This window comes from Conger conger, chromosome 18 (assembly GCF_963514075.1).
Source record: "Conger conger chromosome 18, fConCon1.1, whole genome shotgun sequence".
NCBI lineage: Eukaryota > Metazoa > Chordata > Actinopteri > Anguilliformes > Congridae > Conger > Conger conger.
Genome location: NC_083777.1, coordinates 14,482,684 through 14,494,435, shown reverse-complemented (window position 1 = coordinate 14,494,435; position 11,752 = coordinate 14,482,684). Strand labels below are relative to the sequence as shown.

At 38.7% G+C, this 11,752-nt stretch overlaps 1 protein-coding gene across 1 annotated transcript; it reads left to right on the top strand.

Moving 5' to 3' along the window:
• Window positions 1-4,855: 4,855 nt before the first annotated feature.
• Window positions 4,856-9,133, top strand: LOC133118219 (type I iodothyronine deiodinase-like). The gene is made up of 4 exons (XM_061228032.1): window positions 4,856-5,253; window positions 5,383-5,526; window positions 7,499-7,698; window positions 8,488-9,133. Exons 1-4 carry the CDS (start codon window positions 4,923-4,925, stop codon window positions 8,551-8,553), a joined length of 741 nt encoding a protein of 246 aa, XP_061084016.1. The 5' UTR covers window positions 4,856-4,922; the 3' UTR covers window positions 8,554-9,133.
• Window positions 9,134-11,752: the final 2,619 nt, after the last annotated feature.

Here is an 11,752-nt window from a genome sequence, read left to right as displayed (position 1 = left end):
TACAATGAAATAAAACCTACTTCAGTCTGTGTGTACAACCAAGTACCAGACCCTCTTTTGCACTTTTGTAAAGACAATTTGTGATTTGAATTCATGCATCGATGTACATATCCATTTTCTCAAAAGTGATCTTATTCTAAAATGATAGAAAATGGAGTGTTGAAGGCCAGGCGAAATACAGGGCTATTTCTACATTTTCTAGGATGCTTGCAAGGACCTTGTAAATTAAGTCTCCAAATGGGCATCAGTATTAAGTGAACAAGATTGAAAAAAAGAAAAGAAAATCCCGAACACTTCAATGAGTTACTATAGCAGGTAAAGAGTTGTGCCTTTGAATCATTTGGGAAAACATGAGTTTCATGAAATTTACAACCATCCCAAACCAGAAGCACCTTTTCTAAAGGTCCTTAGGATTTCTTTTTGTTATCTGGGGAAATTAGTCAGAAAATGCATTTTCTGCAGTAATTGTTTTTGTCCACTAGGTGGCAATGCATGTTCTCTTCCACAATTCCAAAATCAAAATACCGTTTTTGGTTTCTTTTCTACACACTAAAACACTAAATTACAATTATATTATCAACATAACTTGAGTAAAAAGTTGAATATTTGAAAAAATGTACATGAATTTCACTATTTCTTTCCCGCTTCAATGGCAACGTGCACTCAAGCGGTCTTGGACTCCATAAATGTGTGCAAAACCTGATGATCCCAGTTATTCCAGCGTTATTTCACAATGTTCTTGTGATGTAGTCTAATGCACACTTTTTTATCAGTCTTCAAGTGTCCCCATAAATGCTCAGTGGGGTTGTGGTCAGGTGTTTGTGCAGCAATCCTTGCTCTTCTTTGGCCTTTAAAAAATTAATTCATAAATTTAAAAAAAATCTAAATTCTAAAACTGACTGTTCATTTCCAGGATTACAGGAAAAAACAATCCCAGATTTTCAATATTTAATTCTGTGATGATTGACTTAGCACGTCTGTTGACTTCCTAGTCTCTTACTCCCAACCACTATTCTACCATTAATCATTGTGTGCCAGCTGTATTGTAAAAACAAGGAATGTTTGGCCAGTAGACACATTGGCATCCGAAAAAGATGTCTTAGTGTCCGACAGCATTTGAATTCCCCACCACAATTAGGGTTAGGTTTAATGTTTCAGTTTCGCCATGTACTTAAAAATGGAGTAGAGCAGTAGTTCACAAATTCGGTCCTGGAGTACCTCAGTGTATGCTGGCTTTCATAACAACCACAACTGCAATTAAAGAGTTTTAACAACCTGTTAATTTTATGTTTTTCATGTATTACCATCTTAAACCACATTTTGTCAGAGAGCTATGCATAACATAAAGAACAAAATTCCTATGTTAATATTGTGCTAGAACAAGTCAAACCTGCATCAGCGACGGAATTGGGAGCCTATTATTTATTTTGTTACCTCTTATGTAATAGTTTGCAAGATGGTGTAATAAGCACAATATGAACACGGTCATTTTATTCTTCATGCCATTGCAAAGGTATTTACCATAATGTGGTTTTATGGTAAATAAAACATTTTAAAATGAAAAACACGTAATTAAGAGAGATTAACAGCTTGTTAAAATTATTTGATGGCTTGTGGTTGGAACAAAAACCAGCATACACAGGGGTACTCCAGGACCTAGTTTGGCTTGGGAATGGGTCTCCTCCACCCATGAAAAGCTTCCTGCTGCACCATAAGCAAAGACAGAGAAGGGTCATGGCATACTTGGCCTTTCTATTCCCTTCGAAGCATGGGGTCACACAGATTCACAGAAAATGTTCAGGAGGGCCATTAATGAATGTGAAAACTCCTGTAGAATCTCGTTCCTCATTTTGTCTCCTGCCAAAGAACTGTTGTTGCAAAAGAACATAGGATTGTCAGCAGCCTTCACCTGTAATGGTCTATACTTGATTTCAGAGCCTGCCTCCTCTTCCAAGATGATCATAAACAAACACTGCACGCTATTTTAGACTTGTTTCTCAAAGACTTACACCTCCTCTGGGACAGCTCCTGTCTCTGGTGTGATACACAGAGTGTTCCCTCCCAGAGGCATAAGTCCTTTGAGAAAATCCAAAACGAGAGTCTCTTGAAAGCTTTGCATTTTTAGAAAGCAGTTGCTGCACCTAGCTACTGCAGTTCCATCTCTATTTTGCCATATCGCTGTCAGGAGTCTTCTGTATCTTAAAAGTGAATACAAAAAGTAAAATCTCCCACTATCACTGCTCAGTGAATGATACAAATGGCCAGGACTTTTATTCTGTTGAGCCGTGATCATTTTGTTACTTTTGTTCATAACACTCTTCCAGAGGGTTACAAACTTGCCCAAAGTTGTTCAGGTTGCTAGATCAACAACATACATTTAATCGCACACTTTAAAGTTATAGTATAACCCTCTACCACAGTATCTTTAATGGTACAGAGGTGAACTTGCAAACTTTGGGCCCTTGTTTGCCCTAACAGGAGTAAACAAAATTGCACTTTGCTCAAGGTTATCATAGAATAAACTGGGCGACACATCCATTACATTACATTATTGGCATTTTGGCAGACACTCTTATCCAGAGCGACATACAGTTGATTAGACTAAGCAGGAGACAATCCTCCCCTGGAGCAATGCAGGGTTAAGGGCCTTGCTCAAGGGCCCAACGGCTGTGTGGATCTTATTGTGGCTACACTGGGATTAGAACCACCGACCTCGCATGTCCCAGTCATTTACTTTAACCACTATGCTACAGGCCGCCAATAAAACATCCAATAAAATAAATGAATATAATAAAAGAATAAAAACATTGCACATTGATGACAGTGATCAGCAGTGTCGGATCGGCTCAGTTATGTAGTTAGCCTTGTTAGCCTGTGCTGTTACCACACACTGAGGTCCCGCTGCACTTGCTTCTTTAGGAGAAACTCAGAACTAAAACCATCACATCACATTCATGTTGTGTCCGCAAATGCTTGTTTTGTTCTGACGTCCCTGCCGTATTGCCATGCTCGTGCTGTATGCTTTGCCATTAATGGTAGTGCCACGTAGTGGGCCGGCATCCTATGGTGCAGCCCGCTACATATACAGTGCAGTACTTTTTTTGGCTTTGTACTCCAGCACATCGGACTTGAAGCGAAACGATGCATATCATTTGTGGCCATTTACAGTACATCCATATAGGGTGCTTGGTGATAATTTTATGGAACCATAAGTAATTGGACAGTTCTCCGCTGTCAGGTGATTAGTCAGGTGTATTCAATTGCTTCCTTAGTGCAGGCATAAGAAATCTTATAGTGTGCAGTCTAGATTCTAAGAAAGAAGCAGCTACAAAGAATTATTGGGGTCACAGAAGAACCTACTTGGAGTGTGTTTCAGAAAAGCATCATTGAATTCATCAGTGAATCGTCCGAGGAGATCAAGGAAACAGTGAAAAGGAATTCAGCCAGCATTGTTGCTCTCAGTGAAGCTCTCAACTCAGTACACTCCGAGATATTTGACATAAAGACCCTGATAAACTAAAATGAACAAATGAAGAAAAACATCTCAAGTTTGGAGAGTAGAATACATGAACAGGATCGTTACAGCCGTAGGTGGAACCTGAGCCTAGAGGGAGTAACTGTAATGTAATGTCACTGAAAGTGGTTCGGAAAACATCAGGGCTTGTGTAACTGAAAAATGCAGAGGTCACCGAGACTAAGCGTAACTTTGTGGCAGGTGTAGTGGACATTGTGCATTGTCTGACAACTCGATGCAGGAGAAGGGAAGGTTGAAAAGCCACAAACAGTGAATGAGATTCCCTTGTCGGAAAAGCAAAAGTGCAAAAAATGGTTTTTCTTCAGAATTCCTGAAGAAAAATAAGATGCATTGTAAAGATCTCTCTGTGATTGACAGATATACACTGAATTGTTTTTGGCCAGAGGTTGAAAAAGTGAGAAAAGAGGGAAAGAAAGCCTTCGTTGTTGGAATCAAGGCTTTTGTAGACCGTAAAGAACTGAAAGTGCAAATGCAATTCCATGGACATTAAGCCAATGTTAACCTTTTGACCAATTATTTTGAGTCAGTTTTGGCTGATCATTGAAAGTGTATCACTGTAAAACATAAAAACTGAGGACAGTCTACATGAGAAATACATTTGCTTGTTTAGAAAAGAGGTTTAAGTAAATGTCAGTAAAATAATTAGTGTTCCTAATGTAAATCCAAGGGATGTATCAGAATATGTAGCCCGGTTTTATCAAGACTGTTTAAATCAAATTGCCAAACTTCTAACATGATGTTTTGTTTTTGTTTTTTTAAATAATTTGCTGCGTGATATAAGGAAAATGAATTGTGACTTTAAACATTAATGTGACAAGGAGATTTGGATCAATTAAGTAATAAAAATGATCAAAGACAATAAATCCCTTGAGAATTAACCGGGGAATTTTACCAAACGTTCTGTACTGAACTTGCACCGTTAGTGCTTGCTATGTTCCAGGAAGGAAAAAAATTCTCACGGTATCTCAAAGATTTGTCATGTGCTGTGAGATAAGACAAGGATGTCAGATTTCTCCCTTTTCATTTCTCTTAGCTTCACAAATAATGGAAGCTCTTGGAATTCGATGGAAATTCAACATTCGGAAGAGAATTTAAACTATCCCAGATGTCTGATGATACCACTCTTTTCTTAAACAAAGATCAAATGAATAAAGTATAAATGCATTTACATTTACATTACATTGCATAAATGCAATGGTTTCAGATTTAAACATGTATAAAGAAATCTGGACTTTCCTTTTTCCTTGTTTGTCGTCGGTCACGTGATTCCTAGTTACTACTTGACATACGCCTAGAAGCAGCTGTATCATTCTTCATATCACGAGAGAATACTCAAGTTGTCGTGAAGTTGCGTTTCCGTGTTTGGATTGTATAAAGATTAAACGCAATGGGGAAACTGATGGTTCACTTCATGAGTGTTATTCTCTTTTTCTATATGCTTATGGTGACACTGGTTCTCCAAATTTGTCGGATTTTTGCACCTGGACTAGCGAAGAGAATTATTCTGAAGTTTGGCGAAAAATCAACTATGATCCAGAATCCAAAGTTCAAGTATGAAGACTGGGGACCTACGTTTGCTTCGTTGGCTTTTGCAAAAGCGGCTTTTATACAATTATGGCTTTCTCTCGGAGACGAAGCGTTTGTTGGAAAGCGAGCACCAGACACTCCGGTTGTCACCTTAGAGGGCAGAAAGCGGCGATTACACGATTTTTTAAAAGGTAGCAAGTAAACATTGGCAAGCTACTTAGTAGCTCATTGTTTTAAGTACACGACTTTGTGCGGTTGCAGTCTATATTGTTTGTATTTTTCTTAAATATGACTAATCCGGTTAATGTTTTCTGTTGTAGAGAACAGACCCCTGGTATTAAGCTTTGGAAGTTGTACCTGACCTCCGTTTCTCTTCAAGCTGGATGAATTCAAACAGCTTGTCAAGGACTTCGGTGCTGTGGCAGATTTTCTTGTTGTGTACATTGCTGAAGCACATGCAACAGGTAGCTGTAGCTCATGCACTCCAAACACTATCCTGATAAAAATGTGAATAATAGTAATCTCAGTGACAAGCACACATAAGCAATTGTTGAAAATAATATACAATGCTCTCCATAATATTTGGGACAAAGACATTTCTTGATTGGGCTCTTCTCAAATTTGGTTGTGTATATTTTAGATGTAGTTCACATTCTCACCTTTTATTGACGTCTATGTGCACTCACTGAGCACTTTATTTGGTTTACTTACACCTGTAGACCTACTTATTCATGTGATTATCTAATCAGCCTATCGTGTGGCAGCAGCGCAAGCCAGAAAATAATGCAGATACAGGTCAGGAGCTTCAGTTAATCTTCACATCAACCATCAGAATGGGGAAAAAATCCTAGTGATTTTGACCGTGGCATGATTGTTGGCGCTAGGCGGGCTGGTTTGAGTATTTCTGTAACTGCTGATTTTCATTCACAACAGTCTCAAAGGTTACTCAGAAACGTTCTGCAGATGGAAACGTCTTGTTGATCAGAGGTCAAAGGAGAATGGCCAGACTGGTTTGAGCTGACAGAAAGGCTACGTTATGCAGAACAGCATCTCAGAATGCACAACATGCCGAACCTTGTGGCAGAAGACCACATCAGGTTCTGCTTCTGTCAGCCAAGAACAGTAAGCAGAGGCTGTAGTGGGCACAGGCTCAGCAAAACTGGACAGGTGAAGACTGGAAAAATGTAGCCTGGTCTGATGAATCTTGATTTCTGCATACAGATGGTAGCGTCAGAATTTGGCGCCAACAGCATGAATCCATAGACCAAACCTGCTTGTGTCAACAGGCCAGGCTGGTGACGGTGGTGTAATGGTGTGGCAAATGTTTCCATGGCACACTTTGGACCCATTAATACCAATCAATCATCGCTTTAATGCCACAGCCTATTTGAGTATTCATGCTGACCATGTGCATCTTGTCATGGCCACAATGTACCCATCATCTAATGGCTACTTCCAGCATGATCATGCACCATGTCACAAAGCAAAAGTAATCTCAACCTGGTTTCATGAACATGACAATGAGTTCAGTGTTCTTCAGTGGCCCTCCCAGTCACTGGATCTGAATCCAATAGAACACCTTTGGGATGTGGTGGAATGGGAGATTCGCAGCATGAATGTGCAGCTGACTAATCTGCAGAAATTGCGTGATGCAATCATGTCAAAATGGAACAGAATCTCAAAGGAATGTTTTCAACATCTTGTGGAATCCGTGACATGAAGCAAAGGGAGGCCCTACCCAGTATTAGTATAGTATTCCTAATAAAGTGCTCAGTGATTGTTTATTATGTGCAAAGTAGTGTGCTTCATTAATAATTTAATGGAATCAAAGTCTTAAATTAAGTTAAAAAATATTTCCCAAAAAAACTGGTTTCACAATTATTGGCACCCCTGGTTAAATACTTCATGTCACCACCAGTGGCAAAGATGATCAGCTGCATGTCTTTTCCTATAATTTGTTGTAGGTTTAATTAAACCAGGTGTGCCAATAATTGTGGAACCTGTTTCTTTGGGGAAATGCATTTTGTATTCATTTTTTGTAAAATACTTTGGTTGATTCCATTGAATCATTAAAGTAGTGTGCTTTATTACACACATTAGTCCAGCATTTTTTGTACATATTTATCAAGGGTGGCAATAATTCTGGAGCCCACTGTATATATACACACACATGCATGCATGCAAGCACATATACAGTATACATTGCATGGCCTATACGAATTCCATATAACTGTTCTGTGCGGGTCCAAACTATGCTTTCTTGTATAAGCCAGAAGCAATTATCTTTCTCATGAATCATTTGAAAGGCTGAATATATTGGACAGAGGCAACTTTTGCTAAATGTTATTCAATGGGCCAATCATTGTACAATTCATTGTACAACATTATGCAAATTTGTTTGGAAAATATGTTTTCAATTATTTGTTCTCACTCTAGATGGCTGGTCTTTTGCAAACAACGTTGACATAAAAACGCACAGAAACCTTCAGGAACGTTTAGCTGCAGCTCAGGTCCTAGTGAAGGAAAACCTCCTCTGTCCGGTCGTTGTGGATGAAATGACTGACATTACAACATCAAGATATGGAGCTTTACCAGAAAGACTCTACGTGCTGCAGTCAGGAAAGGTGATCTATAAGGTATGATTTTGAAATAAATAATGTGAATTAAAAAAATTTTTTAACTCAAACTTAAACTTCTTGACTAAACTGACAATAAATTAAGCTGTATATGCAAAGGATTATCACTTCTATGGAAGTTTAGGTTAACTATGCTGTTGGTAAAAACCATAGCCATATTGCATCAATGGCTCCAATTAGGGTTGTACGCAAACAAACAGTGGAGGTGCCACACACACCTCTTTTCCCCATTCACCAGAGTATCATGAAAAAAAGATATTACGGTCTCTTCTCACAAGGACCATACATAATACAATATCTGCCATATTATAACTAATCTGAGTTTTTCAGAAGTAAAATGTGCTTTTCACATTTAAAATAAATACCATACTGGCAATCAAGCATCTCTTGGATGTCAAGACATCTTCGTGATAATCCAGAAAATGTGCAGTTTTTTTCTGAACTTCTGAAGTCAGATGAGGACCACTTCTAGCCTTTATCTGGATTACATGCTTTCTTGCAGTCACCAGAACTTCATGGATTAATAAACAATCACGGATTATGCACAATCATGTTTGTGCACAAGACATTCCTTCTATTTTTACATCTTAGTGATAGTCAATCTTAAAATTAAACTCTTATTCAAAGCCTGGACCCCACAAGGCTTTATTTTTCACAATGTATGGCTGTATATCTAATGTTGGCCTCCAGTGTTTTCCTACAGTTATGTCATTTACTTTATGCCCTGGAGTCAAATATGAGTACGGTGTTCACATCACAATGTTACTTTGTTTTTGTCTTTCAAACCAGGGTGAGGTGGGTCCTTTTGGGTACAATCCTGAGGAGGTGCGGAAAGTTCTGGAAAAGATCAACTAGAATCAGTTTGCAGTAGAACAATTGCAGAAGATATCCAAAAGCCATCCTTTATATGTCATTGTTCCAAGGTTCCACATAATATTTGTGACCTCTCATGTTTTTTTTGACGATTACAGATCAAACCCATGGCCTCTGTATTCTGATTTGTTGAAATGTGAAATAAAGTGTCACAGTACTGTACTATTAATCACTTCAGTTGGAGATGTATGATGTATATGCCTCTTAAGTGGCATTTGAATTCAATTATGGTGTAAAATATCACTCATTTAAATGTAATCACTTATAAGCGGATTTAAAATGGGATATTTGCCATTGTGATGACCTCTTTCATATTTATTTTTGACGATTACAGATCAAACCCTTGGCTTCTGTTATCTGATGTGGAAATATGAAAAGAAGTGTCACCATATTGGTTCCAATATCAACCACTTTAATTTTAATTTGTAAAACCTTTGTTGTGCACATTGAGAGACATTGGAATGTATATTTGCATTTGAGAATGATTATTACTGATTTCAAACACGCAAGTCAAATAGACTTTTATAAGCCTACATTTAAATAAAAAAAGTTGTAAAACATATATAGGTCTCCATAATCTTTTTCCTGTTCAGTTTTACTGAATTCTGAAATGTTTTAAACTACTGGAGTAACATTCAGTACGTTAATGTACTGGCATAAAGACATATTTAGAATTTTTCACTTTAAGAAAAATGTTTTGTTGTAGCATTGCCTAAGTCAACACATGTTAAAGTATTAGAAACTGTCCAAATAGAAAAGGAGAACAATCTGTGTGGATTTTTAGTAATTATTAAACTATTGGGTTCCACCAGGAAAAGATTCCACACTTGTTTTGTAATAGAACCAATCCTGTAAAGTAAACGCTCCGTACAGCGCATGCACATATAGGGACACAAGAACTTGGCTGTTATCCATGTGCTTACCAAAAAATGCAGGTAAAACATTGGCGAATTAAGGCCAGAAGTTGGCATGAAAACCTGATATACGTAGATGGTCCTCATTGCCAACCTCTGTCTTAAGGCCAACTACACCCAGCATACTGCCAGAATATGACTGGGCAGTTGATTACATTGGAGTTATAATAATACTTATATAATAATTCATCCTTATTCATATCACACTTATCCAAACAAGTGTTACAAAATGCTTCACAGAGAAAACAAATAAAATATGAATACAAATATTTGAGCAAATAAGAAGTGAAAATGACATGAAAAAATAAAGGACAAAGTGTTTTTTTCTTAAACTAACTACATGAATCTGTAGAACATACAGTGCATCCGGAAAGTATTCACAGCGCTTCACTTTTTCCACATTTTGTTATGTTACAGACAATTCTACACACAATACCTCATAATGACAACGTGAAAAACGTTTTGAAATTTTTGCTAATTTATTAAAAATAAAAAAACTAAGAAATCACATGTACATAAGTATTCACAGCCTTTGCCATGAAGCTCAAAATTGAGCTCAGGTGCATCCTGTTTCCACTGATCAACCTTGAGATGTTTCTACAGCTTAATTGGAGTCCTCCTGTGGTAAATTCAGTTGATTGGACATGATTTGGAAAGGCACACACCTGTCTATACAAGGTCCCACAATTGACAGTGCATGTCAGAGCACAAACCAAGCATGAAGTCAAAGGAATTGTCTGTAGACCTCCGAGACAGGATCGTCTCGAGGCACAAATCTGGGGAAGGGTACAGAAAACTTTCTGCTGCTTTGAAGGTCCCAATGAGCACAGTGGCCTCCATCATCCGTAAATGGAAGAAGTTCGGAACCACCAGGACTATTCCTAGAGCTGGCCGCCCATCTAAACTGAGCAATCGGGGGAGAAGGGCCTTAGTCAGGGAGGTGACCAAGAACCCGATGGTCACTCTGTCAGAGCTCCAGCGTTCCTCTGTAGAGAGAGGAGAACCATCCAGAAGGACAACCATCTCTGCAGCAATCCACCAATCAGGCCTGTATGGTAGAGTGGCCAGACGTAAGCCACTCCTTAGTAAAAGGCACATGGCAGCCCGCCTGGAGTTTGCCAAAAGGCACCTGAAGGACTCTCAGACCATGAGAAACACAATTCTCTGGTCTGATGAGACAAAGATTGAACTCTTTGGCGTGAATGCCAGGCGTCATGTTTGGAGGAAACCAGGCACCGCTCATCACCTGGCCAATACCATCCCTACAGTGAAGCATGGTGGTGGCAGCATCATGCTGTGGGGATGTTTTTCTGCAGCAAGAACTGGGAGACTAGTCAGGATTGAGGGAAAGATGAATGCAGCAATGTACAGAGACATCCTGGATGAAAACCTGCTCCAGAGTGCTCTTGACCTCAGACTGGGGCGACGGTTCATCTTTCAGCAGGACAACGACCCTAAGCACACAGCCAAGATATCAAAGGAGTGGCTTCAGGACAACTCTGTGAATGTCCTTGAGTGGCCCAGCCAGAGCCCAGACTTTAATCCGATTGAAGAGATCTCTGGAGAGATCTGAAAATGGCTGTGCACCAACGCTCCCCATCCAACCTGATGGAGCTTGAGAGGTGCTGCAAAGAGGAATGGTCAAAACTGCCCAAAGATAGGTGTGCCAAGCTTGTGGCATCATATTCAAAAAGACTTGAGGCTGTAATTGCTGCCAAAGGTGCATCAACAAAGTATTGAGCAAAGGCTATGAATACTTAAGTACATGTGATTTCTTAGTTTTTTATTTTTTAATAAATTAGCAAAAATTTAAAAAAAAACTTATTTCATGTTGTCATTATGGGGTGTTGTGTGTAGAAGTTTGAGGAAAAAAATGAATTCATTCAAGTTTGGAATAAGGCTGTAACATAAAATGTGGGAAAAGTGAAACGCTGTGAATACTTTCCGGATGCACTGTAAATGCATTCAAACATGTAGGCCTACTAAGATTAACCACAAGAAGCCAGCTGCCTATGAATTCAACAGAGCACACAATACGAAATGAACACTGGCTAAAAGTTTTTGTAGTCAATATCTTTGCTGCAACATGTTACATAAAACAAAGCATTTTAGTGCTTTGGGGTGCAGTATTTATTACGCTTGAAAATATTAATACATTAACATAGCACATAAACTCAGTGAGCATTTTATTAGGAAGACCTGTACACCATCTTACTAATGCAAATACGTAATCAGCCAATCACGTGGCACCAACTAAATGCATAAAA